This window comes from Neltuma alba, unplaced genomic scaffold, assembly GCF_004799145.2.
Source record: "Neltuma alba isolate B1F8T4 unplaced genomic scaffold, ASM479914v2 tig00011795_pilon, whole genome shotgun sequence".
Taxonomy (NCBI): domain Eukaryota; kingdom Viridiplantae; phylum Streptophyta; class Magnoliopsida; order Fabales; family Fabaceae; genus Neltuma; species Neltuma alba.
In genome coordinates, this window is record NW_021636416.1 from 21,316 (window position 1) to 42,755 (window position 21,440).

The 21,440-nt window shown below is 34.9% G+C and overlaps 5 protein-coding genes across 6 annotated transcripts; all 5 read left to right on the forward strand.

Moving 5' to 3' along the window:
- Window positions 1-288: 288 nt before the first annotated feature.
- On the forward strand, window positions 289-20,073 carry LOC114718056 (cytochrome P450 89A2-like). 2 transcript variants are annotated; one of them, XM_028903305.1, is made up of 2 exons: window positions 289-293; window positions 18,432-20,073. In XM_028903305.1, the coding sequence occupies exon 2, from the start codon at window positions 18,718-18,720 to the stop codon at window positions 19,849-19,851; it is 1,134 nt and encodes a 377-aa protein (XP_028759138.1). In that variant the 5' UTR covers window positions 289-293; window positions 18,432-18,717; the 3' UTR covers window positions 19,852-20,073. The 2 variants fall into 2 exon arrangements, with proteins under 2 accessions (XP_028759138.1, XP_028759137.1); XM_028903304.1 differs by lacking the exon at window positions 289-293 and having other exon boundaries at window positions 18,237-20,073.
- LOC114718061 (cytochrome P450 89A2-like) lies at window positions 1,767-2,910 on the forward strand. Its single transcript, XM_028903309.1, has 2 exons — window positions 1,767-2,822; window positions 2,905-2,910. Exons 1-2 carry the CDS (start codon window positions 1,767-1,769, stop codon window positions 2,908-2,910), a joined length of 1,062 nt encoding a protein of 353 aa, XP_028759142.1.
- Window positions 1,921-14,754, forward strand: LOC114718059 (cytochrome P450 89A2-like). The gene is made up of 3 exons (XM_028903306.1): window positions 1,921-1,934; window positions 9,108-9,113; window positions 12,785-14,754. The coding sequence occupies exon 3, from the start codon at window positions 12,810-12,812 to the stop codon at window positions 14,346-14,348; it is 1,539 nt and encodes a 512-aa protein (XP_028759139.1). The 5' UTR covers window positions 1,921-1,934; window positions 9,108-9,113; window positions 12,785-12,809; the 3' UTR covers window positions 14,349-14,754.
- Window positions 2,917-3,321, forward strand: LOC114718060 (cytochrome P450 89A9-like). Its single transcript, XM_028903307.1, has one exon. The coding sequence runs from the start codon at window positions 2,980-2,982 to the stop codon at window positions 3,304-3,306; it is 327 nt and encodes a 108-aa protein (XP_028759140.1). The 5' UTR covers window positions 2,917-2,979; the 3' UTR covers window positions 3,307-3,321.
- On the forward strand, window positions 14,913-16,748 carry LOC114718055 (cytochrome P450 89A2-like). The gene has a single exon (XM_028903303.1). The coding sequence runs from the start codon at window positions 15,015-15,017 to the stop codon at window positions 16,599-16,601; it is 1,587 nt and encodes a 528-aa protein (XP_028759136.1). The 5' UTR covers window positions 14,913-15,014; the 3' UTR covers window positions 16,602-16,748.
- Window positions 20,074-21,440: the final 1,367 nt, after the last annotated feature.

Here is a 21,440-nt window from a genome sequence, read left to right on the forward strand (position 1 = left end):
TTGAGATCTTATATTTAGAATTAAAATAAAAATTAAACAAGTTCTTATATTAAAAATGAGGGGCAGTATTAGATTTCAGCTACCAGAGAGTAGAGAGGGATATTACAAGATTTCCAAAATCCTTAGGGTTTTTCGGCCAACTCCAAATTCCTTAGTTTAATTGTAGGATTTTCGTAACTTCTCTGTCTTATGTTATATACACGCACGTTATATATATATATATATATATATATATATAATGTAACTAAATAGATATTATTATCTCCTATTCTTAATATAAGAGCTAATTATGGGTTGAATTTAGTTTTAAATCTAAGACCTCAATCAACTTTGTCTCCTATCTTTTCTCAAAATATCCATATAATTGATTACAAGAGGTTTCCACTAAAAGATAATTCTAATAATCCAATACACATGATTAAAAATAATAGTTTAGGAGACTAACACATATTTGTGAAAAACAATTAATTTAATTAATTTTCTTAATATCATCAAATGATTATCTACCTCTTATATTAAGAACTAGAGGTAGTTTTAATTATTATTTATAAAGCACCATTCAATTTGTCTAGACTCACAAAAAAGAAGGAGCTAAATGCAATTTTATCTTCGATCTTATTTTTCAGTTGTGCCCAGCATCTCGATCTTCTTAGTAATGTAATTTTACTCATAATCTTTTTATTTTGGCACGATCATGTTAATTATGGCTCAAGTGCTCAACGCCATTGCGACCTTCACACAGATCATCAGCCCCGTCGCCTACGACGGCGGGGAGATCAGTCCCCCATAGCTGCCGGTAAGAAGTCTCTTTTATTGTCACTTCTCATCCAAAAGGTAGGTCGATATTTTCGAAGTCCAGTTAAATCACAAGTCCTAATTTCATACTGATGCCATCTGCGAGGTAACTAATTAGAGAATAAATAATCAGATAGTGAAAGATGCTATTAGAAGAATTGTGAAAGTTAATCAGGCGAGTCCAGCTATAAAAGCACATACAAGTAGTGGAGAGCTTAAACAAAGCATTAACTCCTGTAATAATTATAAGATCTCATTTATAATTTATAAATAAAATTTTATAATTAAGACTATAAGTATAAGTAGTAATACAAAAGTTTTAAAAATGTACAGCTACATGTTTAGAAAATTTAGTGATTGTGTAATTAATAATGTTCGGTATGCGTCTTACCTTGGTCCAACCTATGACTCAGCATGTTAGGGTAGCTTTAGTTGTCAATTTCGATGAAATTATGAATGCAGCTTATGACATGGTAGTATAACTAACATTATTTGTTGTTTATATTTGGTGATACGTGGAATCATAATTTGATTGAACCCTTTTTCAAAATTCTTATTTTTGAAATCTATTTCATAATTTTAATTTCGTGCAAAAAAATTACTATAATTCATAAGAAAAGAGGTTTAATTTTTATAATTCCATAAATTTAAAAAAAATTATTTTATTTAGTAATGATTCAAACTATTCTTGAAAAACTAACACAATGCCAACTTCCGAAAAAAAAGTATTAGAATTTATTTAAAATGATTAATTATTTTTTTGGTTTCAAAATACCATGAGCATGAGGAGAAAAGTCTTTGCGTCCAAGGAGGACCAGTTTATTTACATTTCCAATTATTTATAAACACAAGGAAAAAAATTCTGTCCTCAATAATTAGAAGCGGTGAAGATATCCATATGGAGTCAGGTACAAAATAAAGAAGGAAGAGCATGCTTCATCGTGATCTGGTCTGAAACATCCACAACAATCATGGAGGCATGGGTCATCGTCCTCGTCTCTCTCTTTCTCTGCCTTTTCTTGAAGCCATTTCTCACTCTTCTCTTTCCCTCACTACTGTTCAATAAATCTCATCGTCTTCCTCCGGGTCCTCTTCCAATTCTCGGAACTCTGCTATTTCTTTCCGTATCTTTGAAGAAACTCGAGCCTCTTGTTCTTCGTCTTCATGCCAAGTACGGCCCCATCATTACCTTCCCCGTCGGCTTCTTTCCTGCTATTTTCATAGCCGACGGATCCCTCGCCTACCAAGCCCTTGTTCAAAACGGCGCAGTCTTCAGTGACCGTCCCGATGCCCTGGCCACTGGCAAGATCATCAACGCTCACCAACACAACATCACCTCCTCCCGCTACGGCCCAACCTGGCGTGCCCTCCGCCTTAACCTCACCTCCGAGATCCTCCACCCGGCCCGGATCAAATCCTTCTGCAGCACTCGGAGGTGGGTGGCCGACATGCTCGTTCAAAACCTTAGGGCTCATCATGATTCCTCCGATCGCATCAAACTCAGGGACCATATTCATCACGCGATCTTCAGCTTGTTAGCTTTCATGTGTTTCGGTGAGAAGCTATCCGACAAGCAAATCGACGAGATCGAACATGTTCAGCGTACTATTCTTTCGAGGTACAACAGATTCGTCATGCTGAATTTCTGGCCAAGAATGTCCAAGATACTGCTGCGAAGGCGATGGGATGAGTTCATGCAACTACGGAAGAACCAGGCCGACGTGATGGTTCCTCTGATCAGAGCGAGAAAGAGAGTCAAGGAAGAGAGACTGAGCAAAGCCAAAGAGGTTCATAAAGGCGAAGTCGTATACGTGGATACTCTGCTGGATTTAGAGTGGCCTGAGGAGAAGCGAAAGCTTGAAGAAGACGAAATCGTCAATTTGATTTCGGAGTTTCTGACTGCTGGAACAGACACCACAGCCACATCACTGGAATGGATCATGGCCAACTTGGTGAAGTACCCGCAGCTCCAACAGCGCCTCTACGACGAAATCAAATCTGTGATGGGAGACTCAAAGGAAAGGATGGTGAATGAAGCTTATTTAGGCAAGCTTCCGTATCTGAAGGCCGTGATCCTGGAGGGCTTGAGGCGTCACCCTCCCGGTCGAGTTCTGATCCCACACTCTGACGAAGGACGTGGTTCTGAATGATCACCTGGTGCCCAAGAACGGAACTGTGAATTTCATGGTGGCCCAAATGGGTTGGGATCCGAAGGTGTGGGAGGACCCAATGGAGTTCAAGCCAGAGAGATTCCTGAACAGCGAGAAGAATGAGGTGGAGGCGTTTGATTTCACAGGGACGAAGGAGATAAAGATGATGCCGTTTGGAGCGGGAAGGAGGATGTGCCCAGGAAACAACTTGGCCATACTTCATATGGAATATTTTGTGGCCAATCTGATTTGGAATTTCGAGTGGAAATCCCCAGACGGAGATGTTGATTTGTCTGAGAAACAGGAATTCACTATGATGATGAAAACTCCATTGCTCGTCTCTCTATCCCCAAGATTTTAGGACCCGGTAGGTTTTCTGCAAATCACCATATAAAGTATGAACACCATGCATTTTGATTTTTAGATCATTAAAGTAACGAAATGTACTTAAGAGTACAAATTGTTCTATATTTAAAAGCAATTTATGGCTTGCTAGAGTTAATTAGTCTTCAAATATAATATCCTTTTGTGATATGGAATAAAGAAGTCATGTTTGTGAACTGTACCATTGTACGATTTTCTTTTAGTATTTCCATATTGGAATTTTTCGATATATAATTTTAAGAGAAAATTGTAAAAAAAGACTTTAGAATTGTAAAAATGTAGATAGGGACCCTTGACAACTTCACTTTGGGTTTTGACAAGAATAATATGCCCTGAAGTTGTCAAAACCCAAAGTAAAGTTGTCAATGGTCCCTATCTGTGTTTTTGCAATTCCAATGTCTTTTTTTATAATTTCTCCTAATCTTAATTGTATTAAACAGAATATAATTGGAATTAGAAATTTCTCCTCTGTATGATACATGGGCTAAAAAATTTGATTAGATTTTAAATTCTAATAAATTGTATTATTTAAGATATCTCAAGATTTACTTGTTATAGGAATATGTTTTTTTATTCATTCAAATTGGATTTGAATTAGAAATGTGGAATTTAGGAAAAAATATGAAAATTTAAATTTATTTATTTATTTATTATTTAAGCCCCCAATTGACATATTATTTAATTATGATGCTTTTCATTTAATTCAATATATTCAAATCTCAATTAAGATATTATCTAAATTCAAAATTAATTATTAATTTCTTTATTTGAACCTCCAATTAAAATCTCATTTAATCATGATACTCCTTATTTCATTCAATATACCCAAATCTTAATCAAAATATTATTCAAATCTTATTAGTTGAATATATTCAAATATCATAATATCATACCCAACCCATTTTTGAACGAATCGGGTATTACAAGTTTTTAAGAATATGGTTGATGATTTGCAGAAATTTAATAAAATAATTGTCATTGCAAATACATTTTTTGTCATTTGTTATTTAATATTTGTCATTGTAAGTTCAAAATTTGTTAATAAACTTTTTGATATAAGGGCATTTTAGTCATTTAATTGTATTTGTAAAATGCCATATCAAGTAACACTTCCTTTTCTGTCACTTTTAGCTTGAATTGGTATATGATAATTTAAGGGTTCTTTTTATAAAATTTTGCCTATTTATAATTAGTAAGGGAGGCTAAACGGAAAAAAATTAGGGAAAATGACAAATAAAGATCTCTGAATTACTAAAATTACAAAAAGATCACCTGAATAAGTCAAATTGCTAAGAAGGACCCGGTCTCAAATTATAATTATGAAATCAGGCTGAAAAGACAGAAATGCCTTTATTTTCTTTCTTCCATCACCCCATCTCTTTCTCTTTCCTTCTTCTCTTTTCCTCCGTCTTGTCCTTCTCTCCCTCTTCATCTCCCTCCCTCTCTTCTTCCTTCTATTCCTCTCCTTCTAAAAGATATTCATCTCCCGCCTATGCATTTATCAATATGATTAAGGTTGTGGCTATTCCCACCAATCTTTATTACAAAAAAGATGGTGACCCATCATTAATGCTAGTTGATGACTTTCAACTTTCATTTCCAGATATGTTTTTGATATAGTGTTGTTCAATTGTCAAGAATATTGTCTTCTTTTTGTTTCTTGTATGTGGGAATCGATAATCTCCTCATTTGATTTAGAGTTGTTAGTTACTGTCAAAACACCTCTGGTTTTTTGTTATTTGACTTACTATTGTTGTAATTTTACTTAGTAGTGTTGTAACTATACATTGGTTAGTTTGATCATAGCAACATGGCATGACAATCTGAAAATGTTGTATTTTGTTTATAGGCAGAGCAATATTAACATTTAGTATTTATAATTGTAAATGGTATCAATGTAGATCCATTTAATGTTCTGAAATTCATGACAAACCTCCTCACTGACTTATGATTTCACTTACCATAGTTGTTATTTGAGTTTCCACTCTTGTTAATTGATTTTCACAATTTGTCATTCGCCTTACTCAACTTATCATAAATTACATATCAAAACTTGTCATTTGCTAAAGAAATATGAAAATTCTGTCATTTGAAAAGAGAAAATTAAATTTTTATGACTTGCTCATCAGAAGTTGTTATTCATCTTACTCAACTTGTCATTCACCAAGGATGTTTAGTAAGATGTATGACAACTTCTGATAAGCAACTCATAGGAATTTAAGATTCTACATTAAAATGACAATTTGCACAATTCCTTAATAAATGACAAGTTTAGTAAGACGAATGACAACTTCTGATAAGCATTTCATATGAATTTAATTTTCTGTTTTCAAGTGACAATTTCTAGATTTATTTAGCAGATGACAAGTTCTGATAAGCAATTTATGACAAGTTTAGTTAGGCAAATAACAATTTTAGCAAGGCAAATGACAACTTCTGATAAGCATTTCATACGAATTTAATTTTTTTTGTTCAAATGATAGAATTTTTAGATTTCTTTAATAGATGACAAGTTTAGTAAGGCAAATGATAGAATTTTTGTGTTTCTGTCATTGCATTTCTGTCACCACGTTTCTAATTAAGTGGATAACATTAAATAGCTCTACAATGTTACAATATAGAACTGATTAACAAAAAATGTTAACATTGCTCTACACAATATAAAAAGACCATAATTATCAGATTGTCATGTGTTTCTATCACTGCATTGTTGTCATAATAGTTAAAATTCTGCATTAACAACACTAGCAAGCGAAATTACAACAATGGTGATCATTATATTCCCTCTAATATATTCAACTTCCCCTTCATCACTTGCTTCAAAATATCCACCAACGTGGATGTAATTTAACAAATTCTATGTTTCTGTTACTGCATTTCTATCATCACAATAATGGTGATCGTTACATTCCCTTCAACACATTTATTTCTAGATTTCTTTGGCGAATGACAAGTTGAGTAAGATGAATGACAAGTTTAGTAAGGCGAATGACAACTTCTAATAAGAAATTTATAAAAATTTAATTTTCTCTTTTCAAATGACAGAATTTTCATATTTCTTTAGCAGATGACAAGTTCTGATTTGTAATTTATGACAAGTTGAGTAAGGCGAATGACAAGTTGTGAAAATTAATTGATAAAAGTAGAAAGCCAAATAACAACTGTGGTAAGTGAAATAATAAATATGTGAGGAGGTCTGTCATAAATTTCAGAACATTACATGGATTTACATTGATACCATTTACAACTATAAATACTAAATGTTAACATTGCTCTGCCCATAAACAAAACACCAACATTTTCAGATTGTCATGCTATGTTGCTGTGATCAAACTAACCAATCTGTAGTTACAACACTACTAAGTAAAATTACAACAATATTAAGTCAAATAACAAAAAACCAGAGGTGTTTTGACAGCAACCGGCAACTCTAAATCAAATGAGGAGATTATCGATTCCCAAATACAAGTAAACAAAAAGAAGACAGTATTCAACCACACCATCTTCAAAATCTGTAAAATATTCAAACCAACGAACCCTGTAGCTTCCATCAACAGCTTAGAGAACTCAGCCTTCTTCTTCTTTGCTAACAGAGAAAATGATCCATAAGGTTGACCGCCGTTGTTCAACAAAAAGGTCGCAATCACTCCCTATTTCAGAATTGTAGAAAACTGTCCCAAATCTTCCATTCCACTGTCACTGGCCACCTTCCTATCTTCACCCGCCGATATCCTACGCAAGGAGCTGCAAAAGCCCTCTTCGCCCCTCACTACACGATTCGCCATGGAGGAGACCCAAAGAAAACGCCGCTTCTGTTAGAATCAATCTCACCCAAGAGGGGGGTGAATTGGGTGAGTTACAAAAATTTTAAAATTAAAACGAGACAGTATTGAAAACAGAGAGTCAGAGTCAGGAGAGATTTCACCGCAGAGGGAAGACACAAGATTTATACTGGTTCGGTCTTAACCACTTGACCTACGTCCAGTCCTCAGAACACTTCTGAGTATTTCACTATCTTCCAAGATCGACAGGGCTCTTGGTGCCTCGGTACAGTAATTGAATCGCTCAATCACTCCCCCTTACTCCTGTAAGGATACAGGCCCTCTCAAGAGTCCACACTCTTGAGTATCACTCAATAGTAATTAATGAAGAGTAGTTATCGACTCTCTTACAGAGTGAATTTAATGATGAACACTGACGCTCAGTAGTATTGAGGAAAACAGAGTATTGAATGCTAGGCTTAATAATCACAGGTGGTAGTTCCGCTATTCAATCCCTTCATTAATGCTTCTTCGCGCCTTTTATAGTTGAGATCGTTAAGTAGCCGTTAGATGGAAGAACTTCTAGCCGTTGTGACTCCGTTTGCGTGTTTCGCCGGTTTCAACGGTTCCGCCATTAATGAGTCTGAGCTTCTGACACTGTAGGTTGTAGTTTACGTAATCCCGTTGAAGAGCCGTTGCAGTCTTTCTTAGTGATCTGTATATTTTAAACTTTGAACAAGTAAAAGATTTGCGATGTATGCTTTGGTCATGAACTAAGAAGAAAAATGAATCGATTATACAATGATTCTAGATGAAATAATTTATCTGTAAAAATATCAGAAAGAGATCCTGGACATGCTTAATCGAAGTGGTGATCGATTACTTGTTGATCGATCAGGTTATCGATAAACTGAGGGAAAGCTTTTGAATTAGTTCAACATGATTATCGATCAAGTGTTGGATCATTGATTTTAAGAATTATCATAGTAAATGGAAATTGTTCCATGATCGAACAAGTGATTGAGTACTTGTTGATCGAACATATTATCGATAATTCAAATGTTACAGAAATAAAACTTCAGTCATTGATGATCGAACAACTTATCGATAAATGGATGATGGATAAGGTTATCGATAAACCATGAGTATGAATATATTCAGCAAAAGACACAGACTATCTGAAATGATCGAACATGTGATCGATCAATGAATATTCGAACAAGTGATCGATAAAGTGAGAAAAGAAATTTAATCCTGTAAGGTAAAGAAACTGATTATCGATCACGTTTTGTGAAAACATGAGTTTCAGGAAATTGGATGATCGATCATATTATCGAAAAGTCAATGATCGATTAGGTGATCGAAAAAATGGTTCAACATAAGTTAATGCGAAGATAGCAATCCTTAGACTCTTTATCGATCAAGTTATGTGAAAAGATATTATGCAGACAAGTTAAATTATCGATAATGTTATCGATAATTTGGTTGCAGAAAAACTAAATATGAGCAGATAAAAACATTGATTATCGATCATGTGATCGATAACTTTCTGATCGATAATGTTATCGATTCAGCAGTTATGATGGCTTCCTGCATCCAGAAAGTTAGAGCATAATGTTCGATTATGTGTTTGATAAATAAATGATCGAAAATATGATGGATAACAGAATTAATATACAGAACGAGTAGAGTGTTACCTTTTATCGAATTCGTTATTGATAACTGATTTATCGATCATGTGATCGATAAATGCACTTCAGATTTGGTTCTCTTTATGAGTAACTCGATTGTTTATCTGATGTTATCGATCAGGTGATCGATAATTAACGGTAACCTTGTGTGATTTCCATGTTAGCGATAATCGATCATTTTATCAATTAACCATTTATCGAATAGTTCTTCGATCAAAATACCTACTATAAAACTGATTTACACCTGAACAATTATCTGTAACCTTAGCGATAAACGTTTGATCGATCAGATGATCGATCAACATACTTAACTCAATTAATCTAACTTTGTTATCATCAAAACTATAATCCTAACAGCTTCGACCTAAGGAAGAAAGAGAAAGAAGAAGAGAGGGAGAGGAAGTCCGAAGAGAAGAAGGAAAAAAGAGGTCTCTTGCCAGTTTATGCCTTCATTATTGAATCTGAATAACTAAAGGGTATTTTAGTCTTTTAGGTATGATTTGCTAATTGCAATTTGAGATAAGGTCCCTCTTGGTAATTTGACTTATTCAGATGACTTTTTTGTAATTTTGGTAATTCAGGAGTATGTATTTGTCATTTTCCCAAAAAAATTAGTGTTTTGAGTAAAACATGTTATATTATGAAACATGTTGAAAGTCTTTTTTATAATAATAATTGAATTGGAGGGAGTATACAATTAAGAATGCAAGAATTAAAATATGAATGTATGCGTGATATGACGTATGGCCAATGTACACACGTAAGATGAATCCTTCCAAAATGAAATTGGATCCCTTGCATTTTCTTTATTAATTTTATTCAGCTCTCTCTTAATCCCTCTCTGCACCATAAATATAGTTATTAATATCAAGAATATTGTTGACACACATATTAATTGTTTCGTAGTTTTTTAAAGTGATTTGTAAATATAGGACCATAAAATATTTTTAAAAGGCCATGATAAGTAGGAACAGGGAGTCCCCTTCCAAAAAAAATACAAAGAAAAATATATATCTTTGGATATTTTTCACGGAAAAAATAATTTAAATGTTTTTCTTTTTTCTTTTATAACTAGACAATTTTTTCGGTAGATAACTACAAAGGAAAGGATCCTCTATTTTTTTACAAAAAGAAAAGTTTAGATAAGATAGATTTCAGAGGCTGAATAAGACTAGTACATACCTCTAATCTATAAACTTACAAGTCATGAGTGGATTTCTGACCAAATCCATCAACACTTAATAGTCTAAAAGATCTTCTAACAAAGTGATACGAAGTCACTTGATAGAAAGCCCGGAACGATAACACACGGCAAACAATCTATTGTCAGATCCAACGCAAGGCCCATTATCATGCCAGCCATAGCCTGGTCGTGTTTATTTTGGGCTCAACAGCACTTAACTACTACTCCTTCTGTTTTTTATATAAGGTCTAATTTTTTTAAATAGGTTTATTTTTTTATAAGATCTTTTTTGAATTTTTCTGAGCATTTAATACATCATTAACTATTGTACCTCTAATTTAATGTATTTCACACATTTTCTTTCTTCATTTATTTGATTATTACTCTCTCACATTTACCCATTTATATATAGGGATATATTTAAAAAAATACATTTATTACATATTAATTGTTTTTAATTAATTTTAACTGTTTTCTTAAACTGGATAATTCAGTTAAAAAGATCTTATAATAAGGGATGGAGGGAATACCATGTTAAAACCCTTCTGACATATTTATTTTGTAAATCATAAACTAAAATAGCATTATCAACAAAAGATGCTTGGAGCCATCCCTAAAACAGTTCGCCAAGTAAAGTAGCGAGACAACCAACGGTCTTCCATTATGTTGTATCCAAACTCTGAGGGAGGGAGGGCACCATAAATAGAAGTCGCACAATATAGAGGCCTCCATTGAGTGAGATCAAATTGTGAGACATAGCAATAAGATCGAACATATAATTAAGAGATTGAACCTTGGAGGCATGGACAAGACTGTTGTATTGTAAAAGAACACATACACAGAATACAGATAATGCTTTTTACAAATTAAAGCTCTAACTTCCACTGACTGCAACAAGGCAGAATCATTTTGATTTTCCTCCTCATGAATTTAAACGTTTTTCATTCGTACAAGTCATTAATAGAATATACAATAAAGAGTTAAAAAAATCCATCCAGATTTCTTTTTTTTTTTTTTTGGTTTTACTCATAATTTAATTTAATTTGTGGATAACAAGAAAGTTGACTTGGAGGAGTCAGGAGGGAGAAATGCAAGGAAATGGTGGTATTTCAGGGATATTTATTTTATTTCAGTTGAAGCTTCCACCGGGTCAGGCCTCCATGTTAGTGTTACTCTTATTATATTACCTCCAATCTTAATTATAAAACCTTATTTGTAAGTTATAAATGGGGTTTTATAATTAAAATTAGAGGTAGTATCTTTTTTTTTTTTCTCTTTTTGCCAGTACTCTTATTATATTTTACACTACTAATTTCCAAAAAAAATTATTTGCGTGATTTTTCTTGCTTTCAAATGTTCTAGAAACATTATTGGTCTGATTTTACCTTTTCCCTTGTGATTATTGACCAAAATACATGTTAAGGAGAATTGTAACGAGGTGTGGAAAAAATTATCAATAAACTCTAATGACAAGCGAGTAGTTATGATTTATTATTTTAAAATTTATTATTATAGGCTGCTATATTATAATAATTCTCCCTATTTCTTAATGTCATTTTATTCATTCTTTATCAATTGATGAAGCTGAATGGGGCCCTGATAGAGTTCTAGATAAAACTGAACTTTGAGTCTTTGACCCGACTCATCCACGTGGAATGAAGCAGATATATTTAAATTATACGAGTAGTTAATTAATTTCTTCAAATTTTATATTTATATTCCATATCCATTTGTATTTTTCATGAAATCTTATACACGCCACATTAATGTATTAAAATCCTGTTTACATGCTCATTATTTGTTACATGTAATGCACAAAAACAATTATAACTAACTGTTATATTTATTTTAATAAAAATTAAATAGGTATATGATTTATTAAAAAATTAATGAATTTACTTGTTATTATAATTTTAATGGAATGATGAAACAATTGATAATTACGTTTACGACCATGCCATTGCGCAGCCACGGTTGCCCCTTTCCCAAGGAAAGAGACAAAACAAGAGTCATACTCATATTCATTTCCCATCCCACTGCCCCGACTTGGAAGAAAACTCAAACTTCTGACGCTTTCTCTCACTAATTTTAATACTTCCACTCTCCCACTATACAACAATTTAATAAATGTAATTTCTTTTTTTTTAAAATATTATACTTCCTTTAATTTTAAATATAAGTGCTAATAAGATTATTTATTTTGATTATAAATCTAAAATTTGATAATTTTTTTAAAAAATATTGGTCTACTATTAATTATGAGTATAAAATGAATTTTTCCAATAAAATTATTTTCAATATAAATGATTATGAGAGTATTTCAAAGAATTGACTCATATAGTTTAAAAGGAAAATATTTACATCAAATTCTTCATTAATTAATTATCTAACTCATAAAAAATAATAAGTGAATTCAAGTATACATTTGATTTTTTAATTATATATAATATTTTATTTTTATTTTTTAATTTTAAAAAGTATGTTTTTAGTCATTTGATGCTAAAATTATCAGTGCTAAATGACAATTTGAACGCATTTTTTTAAAATTAAAATTAATATTTTATTAATATTTAAAATTTTAGTATCATTATTTTTTAATTAACGGTTTTAAGTTTAAAAGATTGAAAAAGTGATGAGACTAAATTAAAATTTTACGTAAAATCAAAGTGCTTGTGCAAAATTCCAGTAATAAAAAATGACTAATAGAATGAGAAACGCTGGCCAAAATGACCAGGACGCAGAGAAATTATGCACTCAACGTCAACGGACTGATATAAAAGGTCTAACCACCAGACAAATGTCTTCAAAGATATCAACTCTTGGTGGAGCTTCCCGGTAATCAATCATGGAGGTCTGGTTCATCTTCATCGTCCTCCTCTCTGTTTCTCTCTGCCTCTTGATCACACTTCTCTTTTCCTTACATTCCAAGACTTCCCGCCATCCTCCTCTCCCACCTGGTCCCCTTCGTGTTCCCATCATCGGCTCTGTTGTCTGGCTTCGCCGATCATTCACCGAACTCCAACCCATTCTCCGAAGCCTTCACGCCAAGCATGGTCCCATCGTCACTCTCCCTATAGGCTCTCGTCCTTCTGTGTTTATCTCTGATAGATCCCTCGCCCACAAAGCCTTGATCCAAAACGGCGCCGTCTTCTCCGACCGCCCCAAGTCTCTCGCCACCAGTAAGGTCACCAACAGTAATCAACGCAGCGTTACCTCTGCCTTCTACGGCCCCACATGGCGCCTCCTCCGCCGGAATCTTGCCTCCGAGATGCTCCACGCCTCTCGGATCCAATCCTTCTCGGGCACCAGGAAGTGGGTCTTGCACGCGCTTCTCAACCGCCTCAGGTCTGATTCAGAATCAGGAAAGTCCATCAAGGTCATTGATCATCTTCAATATGCTATGTTCTGCTTACTAGTCTTCATGTGTTTCGGTGAGAAGCTAGATGATAAGCAGATTAACGATATAGAGTATGTTCAGAGGCGTTATCTTCTGAATTTTGACAGATTCTCCGTGCTTAACTTCTGGCCGAGACTCACCAAGATATTGTTGCATAAGCGTTGGGAAGAATTGCTGCAAATTCGGAAGGAACAGGAAGATGTTCTGGTTCCACTGATCAGAGCGAGAAAGAAAGCCAAGGAGGAAAACATTAATAAACCAGATGCTGAAGTTATAGTGCCATATGTGGATACCTTGTTGGATTTACAGTGGCCTGAGGAGAAGCGCAAGCTTGATGAAGGTGAGATAGTGTCTTTGTGTTCTGAGTTTATAAATGCAGGAACGGATACAACATCCACAGCACTGCAATGGATTATGGCGAATCTGGTGAAATACTCACATGTTCAACAGAGGGTTGTGGAAGAAATCAGAGAGGTGATGAGAGATAGAGAGGAAAAGGAAGTGAAAGAGGAAGACTTGAGTAAATTGCCATATCTGAAAGCTGTGGTCTTGGAAGGCTTAAGGCGTCACCCTCCTGCACATTTTGTGTTGCCTCATGCAGTATCAGAAGATGTAGTGTTCAACAATTATTTGGTGCCTAAAAATGGGACTGTCAACTTCATGGTGGCAGAGATGGGTTGGGACCCTAATGTGTGGGAGAGTCCTATGGAGTTCAAGCCGGAGAGATTCTTGAACAGTGAGAAAAATGGAGAAGCATTCGATATCACGGGGAAGAAAGAGATAAAGATGATGCCATTTGGGGTAGGAAGAAGAATGTGTCCTGGCTATAATCTAGCTATGCTGCTTTTGGAATATTTTGTGGCCAATTTGATCTGGACTTTTGAATGGAGAACTTCAAATGGAGCCGAAGTTGATCTGACAGAGAAAGAAGAATTCACTGTAGTGATGGAAAATCCATTACAAGTCTCTGTATCTCCTAGGGCTTGAGATCAATCAAGTTATGGCTTTCTGTGTTATAGAGGTGATTATATGGCTGTGTGTGTTATGGAGGTGATGAAGTCTGGGAACATGATCTCCGTGCTTTTATTCACATAGAGACATCATTTTGTGGCACATGTACTATAAGACTAGGCCCAAGATAGTGGCTTTTTGGTTTCTTCAGATTCAGTTTCCATATTGAACACTACCTCCGGTCCAAATTATAAGAACTTGTAATTAGTCTTATAATTAAAACCGGAAGTAGTAGCAAATCTGTCTGTGCTTACTTTTAGCGGTGTCGTTTGAAGCCTTATTTCAGCTATGGCTTATTATCTGTGTAGGAAAAAACAGAGGATATACAATCCCACATATATAATATGTGTATGAGAGATTATACATATATATACTAGTTCAACATCACCTTCCTCTCCTATGTGATATAAAATTTTCATTATCACTTTAATGTAATTATGGGTCCATTTTTGCATTTTGTTAACTAAGCAGCACAAGAAATTGTCTTCGTTGAAGTGTGTTGGCACTGTAAGCCACGACCACATATGAGACTTTGCTATATTTATCTTTGCACAAACGTGGTACAAAGCTTGGTCCAAGATTTCTCCGATTAAGGGCTAAAGCCAAAGCTTTTTACTGGTTCATGCTCTCCCAACCATAATCATGGGGTTGTGGTTGATCGTCTTTGCCACAATCTGTCTCTGTTTTTCCATTAGAGGTCTCTTGAATCTTGTCTCTCCTCCTCCTCCTTCTTCATCTTCTTCCTCTCTTCTCCCTCCTGGTCCTTTCCGGGTCCCCATCATCGGCAATCTCATATGGCTGAGCAGATCACTCAGCGAACTCGAACCCATTCTTCGAAAGCTTCATGCCAAATATGGACCCATCGTCACTCTCCCGATCGGCTCTCGTCCTGCTATATTCATCGCCGATCGGTCTATGGCCCACCAAGCCCTCATTCAAAACGGCCTCGTCTTCTCCGATCGTCCCAAGGCCCTCGCCACCGAGCAGATCCTCAACAGCGACCAACACAACATTATCTCTGCCTCCTACGGCCCCATATGGCGCCTCCTCCGTCGCAACCTCGCCTCCGAGATGCTTCACCCGGCTAGAATCAGATCGTTCTCGAGCATCCGTAAATGGGTTTTAGATTTGCTAGTGACTCGACTAAAAGATGACTCAAAATCCAGCAATCCCGTTAGAGTGAAAGACCATATCCAATATGCTATGTTCTGCTTGCTCGTGTTCTTATGCTTCGGTGACAAATTAGACGACAAGCAAATCAAAGACATAGAACGCGTTCAAAGGAATATACTTTTGAGTCTTAAGAGATTCAAAATGTTAAATTTCTGGCCAGCAATTACTCGAGTGTTGCTCCGCAACAAGTGGAAGAAGTTCTTGCAGATTAAGCAGGAGCAAAAAGATGTTTTGATTCCACTGATAAGAGCAAGGAAGAAACTGAAGGAAGAGAGATTAAACCAAGAACAAGCTGATGACGATGATGATAACGACAATGATGATAATAATGAGACAGATGAAAATATAGTGTCATATGTGGATACTTTGTTGGATTTGGAATGGCATGGGGAGAAAAGAAAGCTAAGTGAAGGTGAAATGGTTTCCATATGTTCAGAGTTTCTAAATGCAGGAACAGATGCAACATCTACCGCACTACAATGGACTTTGGCATGTTTAGTGAAGTACCCTCATATTCAACAAAAGCTTGTGGATGAAATAAGAGATGTATTGGGTGAGAGAGAGCACGAGGAAGTGAAAGAAGAAGATCTGAGCAAAATGCCGTATCTTAAAGCAGTGATCTTGGAGGGACTAAGACGCCACCCACCTTCACATTTTGTGTTGCCACATGCAGTGTCAAAGGACCTGGTCTTCAATAATTACTTGGTGCCCAAGAACGGATCTTTAAATTTTATGGTGGCAGAGATGGGGTGGGACCCAAAGGTGTGGGAGAATCCAATGGAGTTCAGGCCTGAGAGATTCCTGAGCACTGAGAAAAATGAGGGGGAAACATTTGATATCACAGGAAGCAAAGAGATAAAGATGATGCCTTTTGGTGTAGGAAGAAGAATGTGTCCAGGTTACCTATTGGCACTGCTTCATTTGGAATACTATGTGGCCAATCTTGTATCGAATTTTGAATGGAAAGCTTGTGACGATGTTGATTTGTCAGAGAAAGAAGAATTCACAACAGTAATGAAACATCCATTACAAGTTCGTTTGTGGCCGAGGTTTTAGATCTAGACATGTAAGAGGAACACATCAGATTCATCCTTTATACTGACACTGAATTAATGGTCCATGTAGGTGACTTATATGGATATTGTTCCCAAGTTTGTGGCTTTTACGTGAACTTCATAAAGCAAGTAGCTTGTGGAGTTTGTGTGAATATCAAATTTGGTAGCAATTTCTTCCTGTAGATCAAGGGATGAGATACATTCATCTATGAATGCGACATATGCACAGTTATTAGGTTCTTTTTAATGAATGAATGGGCACAGTTTGATGTTATCTCATATTATGTTGCATTCCATTATAGACAGAGCAAACAGAGCAATGATGTTTTTATCGCAAGAAACGATTAAGATTATATTGCTAGCCTTGGTCAAAACCTCACACCAATTTTTAGCAGTACATAGTATGTGACTTTCATTACTCTGAGATAAGAGTTTGGGTACCACACACACACACACACACACACGTATGAAATGTATAGATTACAAATTTGATAAATTACATCCAATTAACATGGCTATCATATCTGAAATATAAGAAATGACAAAAATGTTAAAAATGTTCTTTTAGTTTCCTGCTATCTAAGAAAGAAATAGATGTTTAATCGTAAATTTTAGATTTTGATTTATTAATTCTAAAATGGAACGTATAAATCATCACAGAACAGAATGGGAAAAAGGAAAAATTTTACATTTTATTTTTGAGATAAAAATTACAAAGGAAGAATTCTGAAATTTTAGAAAGTAACTTGTAAATTCTAAAGTCTTACTTCTTATAGAGACCAAATTGTTTCCTTTCTTTGGCTAATAGTAACAGATACTATTTTACATGGGCATTTTAAAGATATAACAATAATTCCACTTAAAATATCTCACCATCACTCATTTTTAGCAAGTTAATTCAGTCATGTTTAACTGTTAATTTATTATTAATTAACACATTATATATACACATCATTTTCTACCTTCCACATCTATTTACAGATAAATTTGAAAAAGATATTGCAAGTGACGCATTGCTCTAAAAAAGGATGTACCAAATCCATTTTCCAAAAGAGTTCATTCTACTTTCATTCCAGCTGAATATTTGTTCCCCCAACTAGGAACTTGGTTCATGTACAAATATTTCAGTCTTGGGCTTTTGGCATCCTTTATTCAGACTTCATTTTTTACAGGTAGCATCCTTTATTTAAAGAGTGTTTAGATATAAACCAAACTATAGTTTTAAAAATACTTTTACGATTTATAAAATAAATATATAAAAAAATTTATTTCGTTTTATAAAAAAATACTTCTTAAAAATGCTTCTTAGAAGTATTTTTAAGAATTCCCAAACATTAAGCTCCACCTTCGGAAATGTCCAAAGAGTATAAATAATTTTCCTTTTTCTCCGAGTGCCTCACCAAAAAGTTTTTGACTTTTCGTAAAGTTCCAATCTTTATTGAGTCACGTGAGAGAAAATCAGTGAACTACAAAACAAAACATCAGTCACATAATAATCGGCATCTTGGACACCACGAAACAGGAAAGGGCCAAAGTCAAACTATCATGTGCCGTGTCCAATCCAATCCCTCCGGATCAATTATCTTCTCTCTGTAATTCTTTAGCCCGATCATCCCTTTAAATTTCCAATGCTTTTTAGCATACCTATTCATTTTTACTCATTACTACTTTATCTTCTTCCTCTTTGATTCTTGACCATAATCATGGAGGTCTGGTTCATCGTCCTCGTCTCTGTCTGTTTCTGCTTTGCCATCCGAGCCTTCTTCAATCTTCTTTCTCCCTCTCGCCCCACCCCTCTACCACCTGGTCCTCCTCGTATTCCCATCATTAGCAATATTCTTTTTCTGCGCAGATCGTTCTTAGAAGTCGAAGCGTTACTCCGAAATCTTCGTGCCAAATACGGTCCCATCTTCGCTCTTCCTGTTAGGTCTCGTCCGCTTATATTTGTAGCTGATCGATCTATCGCCCACCAAGCCCTCGTTCAAAACGGTGCTGTTTTCTCTGACCGTCCCAAGGCTCTTCCCACCAGTAAGGTTTTTAACTGCGAGCAACATGACATTAGCTCCGCCTTCTACGGCCCCACATGGCGCGTCCTCCGCCGCAACCTCACCTCCGAGATGCTTCACCCGAACCGGATTAAATCCTTTTCAGGTTCGCGTAAATGGGTTTTGGAAGTGCTTATTAATCGACTCAAATCTGATTCTGAATCGACCAATTCTATTAAGGTGATTGACCATCTTCAATACGCTATGTTCTGTTTGCTGGTGTTCATGTGCTTCGGTGAAAAGTTAAACGAGAAGCAAATTAACGATATCGAGCATGTTCAACGACTTGTGCTTTTGAGCTTCAACAGATTCAGGGTGCTGAATTTCTGGCCAAGAATCACTCGCATATTGTTCCGCAAGCGGTGGCAGGAATTGTTCCAGACTCGGAAAGAACAGGAAAGTGTTCTGATTCCACTGATCAGAGCGAGGAAGAAAGCCAAGGAAGAGAGATTAACCAGAGCTGCAGAGGACAGTGATAACTCAGATCGAATTATTGTGCCTTACGTGGATACTTTGCTGGATTTGGAGTGGCCAGAGGAGAAGCGTAACCTGGAAGAATCTGAAATTGTTTCTGTAAGTTCAGAGTTCATAAATGCAGGTACAGATACAACAGCTACGGCGCTGCAATGGATTATGGCAAATTTAGTGAAATACCCACATATACAAGAGAGGCTTGTGGAGGAAATTAGAGGTGTGATGGGAGATAGAAAGGAGAAGGAAGTAAAAGAGGAGGATCTGAACAAATTACCTTATCTTAAAGCTGTGATTTTGGAGGGACTAAGGCGTCACCCACCCGCACATTTTGTTCTGCCACATGCAGTGAAAGAGGATGTGGTATTGAATGGTTTCTTGATACCCAAAAATGGAACTATAAATTTCTTAGTTGCAGAGATGGGATGGGACCCAACGGTGTGGGAGAATCCAATGGAATTTAAGCCAGAGAGATTCTTGAGCATGGAGAAGGATGGAGATGAAGTGTTTGATATTACGGGAAGCAAAGAGATAAAGATGATACCCTTTGGAGCAGGGAGAAGAATCTGTCCGGGCTATAATTTGGCAATGTTTCATTTGGAGTACTTTGTGGCCAATCTGGTTTGGAATTTTGAGTGGAAGGTTTCAAATGGTGATGTTGACTTATCTGAGAAACAGGTGTTCACTGTGATGATGAAGAATCCATTACAAGTTCACATATCTCCAAGAACTTGAACCTGGACGAGGAATTTCAAAGTTTCGCAAGAAAGTTGACCCCACTTCTGGGAAAGTTTGTATATATATACATAGCATGAGGTTTTGTAAATATTACCGTACAATTAAGTTTATAGTTACATATACTTTGCATATTAAGAACCTGTTAGTGTCACTTTCTCATCTTAATAAATTTACGAATTCAGAAAATTTCTGAGAATTAAGATGGTTGTTTCGAGCTCCTTTGCCTGTACCAAAATCTTGCCAATTTTTGATGGCAGCACATGACCATATTAATATAAACTGAGTAGACCATGATCCTTATCTTTCATGCAAACTTGGACAGTGTTTAAATGTACTCTTCTGACTTTTAAATGATACAAATTTTTTATAAATATTTTAATAATATTTAGTAAATCATATTTTTATATGTTTTCATTTCCTTTTTGCTTGGTTTTTTAATTAATGAATTGGGGCTAATTGAGATTAATTAGCTTCATTTTATTTTATAAGCCATTTTACACTTTATGGGATTTAATTGATAAATTATCCTTTTAATATGCATTGAATATTATCTTATTTTGTGCAAATTTTTAAAACAAATTACTAATGATCAATGACGGCAATTGATTGGACTTGAAATCGATTGTTATCATAAAATTCTATTATTATTATTATTGATAAATTTATGTAAATAGGAATTACGATGTTTAAAAGTAAGGAGAATTTTATTTTTTTAATATTAAAATATTAGGTTTAGAGGATTTGAGGAATTTTTTTATTTTATGATGTTAAAAAGTTTTTTTATATTAAAATATTAGGTCTAGGGGATTTTGCCGACACTAAAAAGGAGGATTAATTTTCATCCAAAAAAAAAGGGAGGAGTAACATAATGTTATCAAAAAAAATATTAGGTTTATTTCTTCTTCTCTACTCATTTTCAGCTGCAACTTTCCCCTTCATTCTTCCTGCGATTTTGCGTTTTTCTTCATTGAAGAGACGGGATTTTCAAATGTAAATTTCTGTAACTTTGAACTTTTTTTTTAACTATAAACTTAAAGTCTCATCACTTTGAATTTGAGAATAATTTTTATCGAACAAGGAGTGTTACAGTTAAAGTTTTCCAATAAGTGCGTTTCATAAGATTCAAACTTGTATTTTCTTCTTGATGGGGTGAGACAGTTACCATATCAACCAATAATTTATTGGTGTAGTTTTGAATTGTGATGCATTGAACTCTATTATAAAATTATATGCATACATGTAATGTAGATTAATAACTTAACAAGTAAATTTTAATTTAAAAAAAAACAAGTTTACTCTCTATAATATTAATTAACCTTGTGACAAATACTCTCTATAATATTAATTAAGAGATCTGTTAACAAGTAGTTGTCTCAACAACAACACCACCTGCCACGCTTAAATGGGATGATAGATTTGAGCGTAACATTAACATATTTATTCGCATAAATACATTTAATTGTATTATATTAAAAAAATTGAACTTAATTGATAAGTTTCTTTTAATAAATTGAAAAGTGCTACCTCCGGAGCGGAGGTAGTAAATTTGACCTTAATAGACAAGTTTATAATCTAGAACCTTTTGG

What these genes read in the sequence shown, in the direction of transcription:
- LOC114718061 (XM_028903309.1), top strand. Translation starts at nt 1,767, where the DNA reads ATGGAGGCATGGGTCATCGTCCTCGTCTCTCTCTTTCTCTGCCTTTTC.
- LOC114718060 (XM_028903307.1), top strand. Translation starts at nt 2,980, where the DNA reads ATGGTGGCCCAAATGGGTTGGGATCCGAAGGTGTGGGAGGACCCAATG.
- LOC114718059 (XM_028903306.1), top strand. Translation starts at nt 12,810, where the DNA reads ATGGAGGTCTGGTTCATCTTCATCGTCCTCCTCTCTGTTTCTCTCTGC.
- LOC114718055 (XM_028903303.1), top strand. Translation starts at nt 15,015, where the DNA reads ATGGGGTTGTGGTTGATCGTCTTTGCCACAATCTGTCTCTGTTTTTCC.
- LOC114718056 (XM_028903304.1), top strand. Translation starts at nt 18,304, where the DNA reads ATGGAGGTCTGGTTCATCGTCCTCGTCTCTGTCTGTTTCTGCTTTGCC.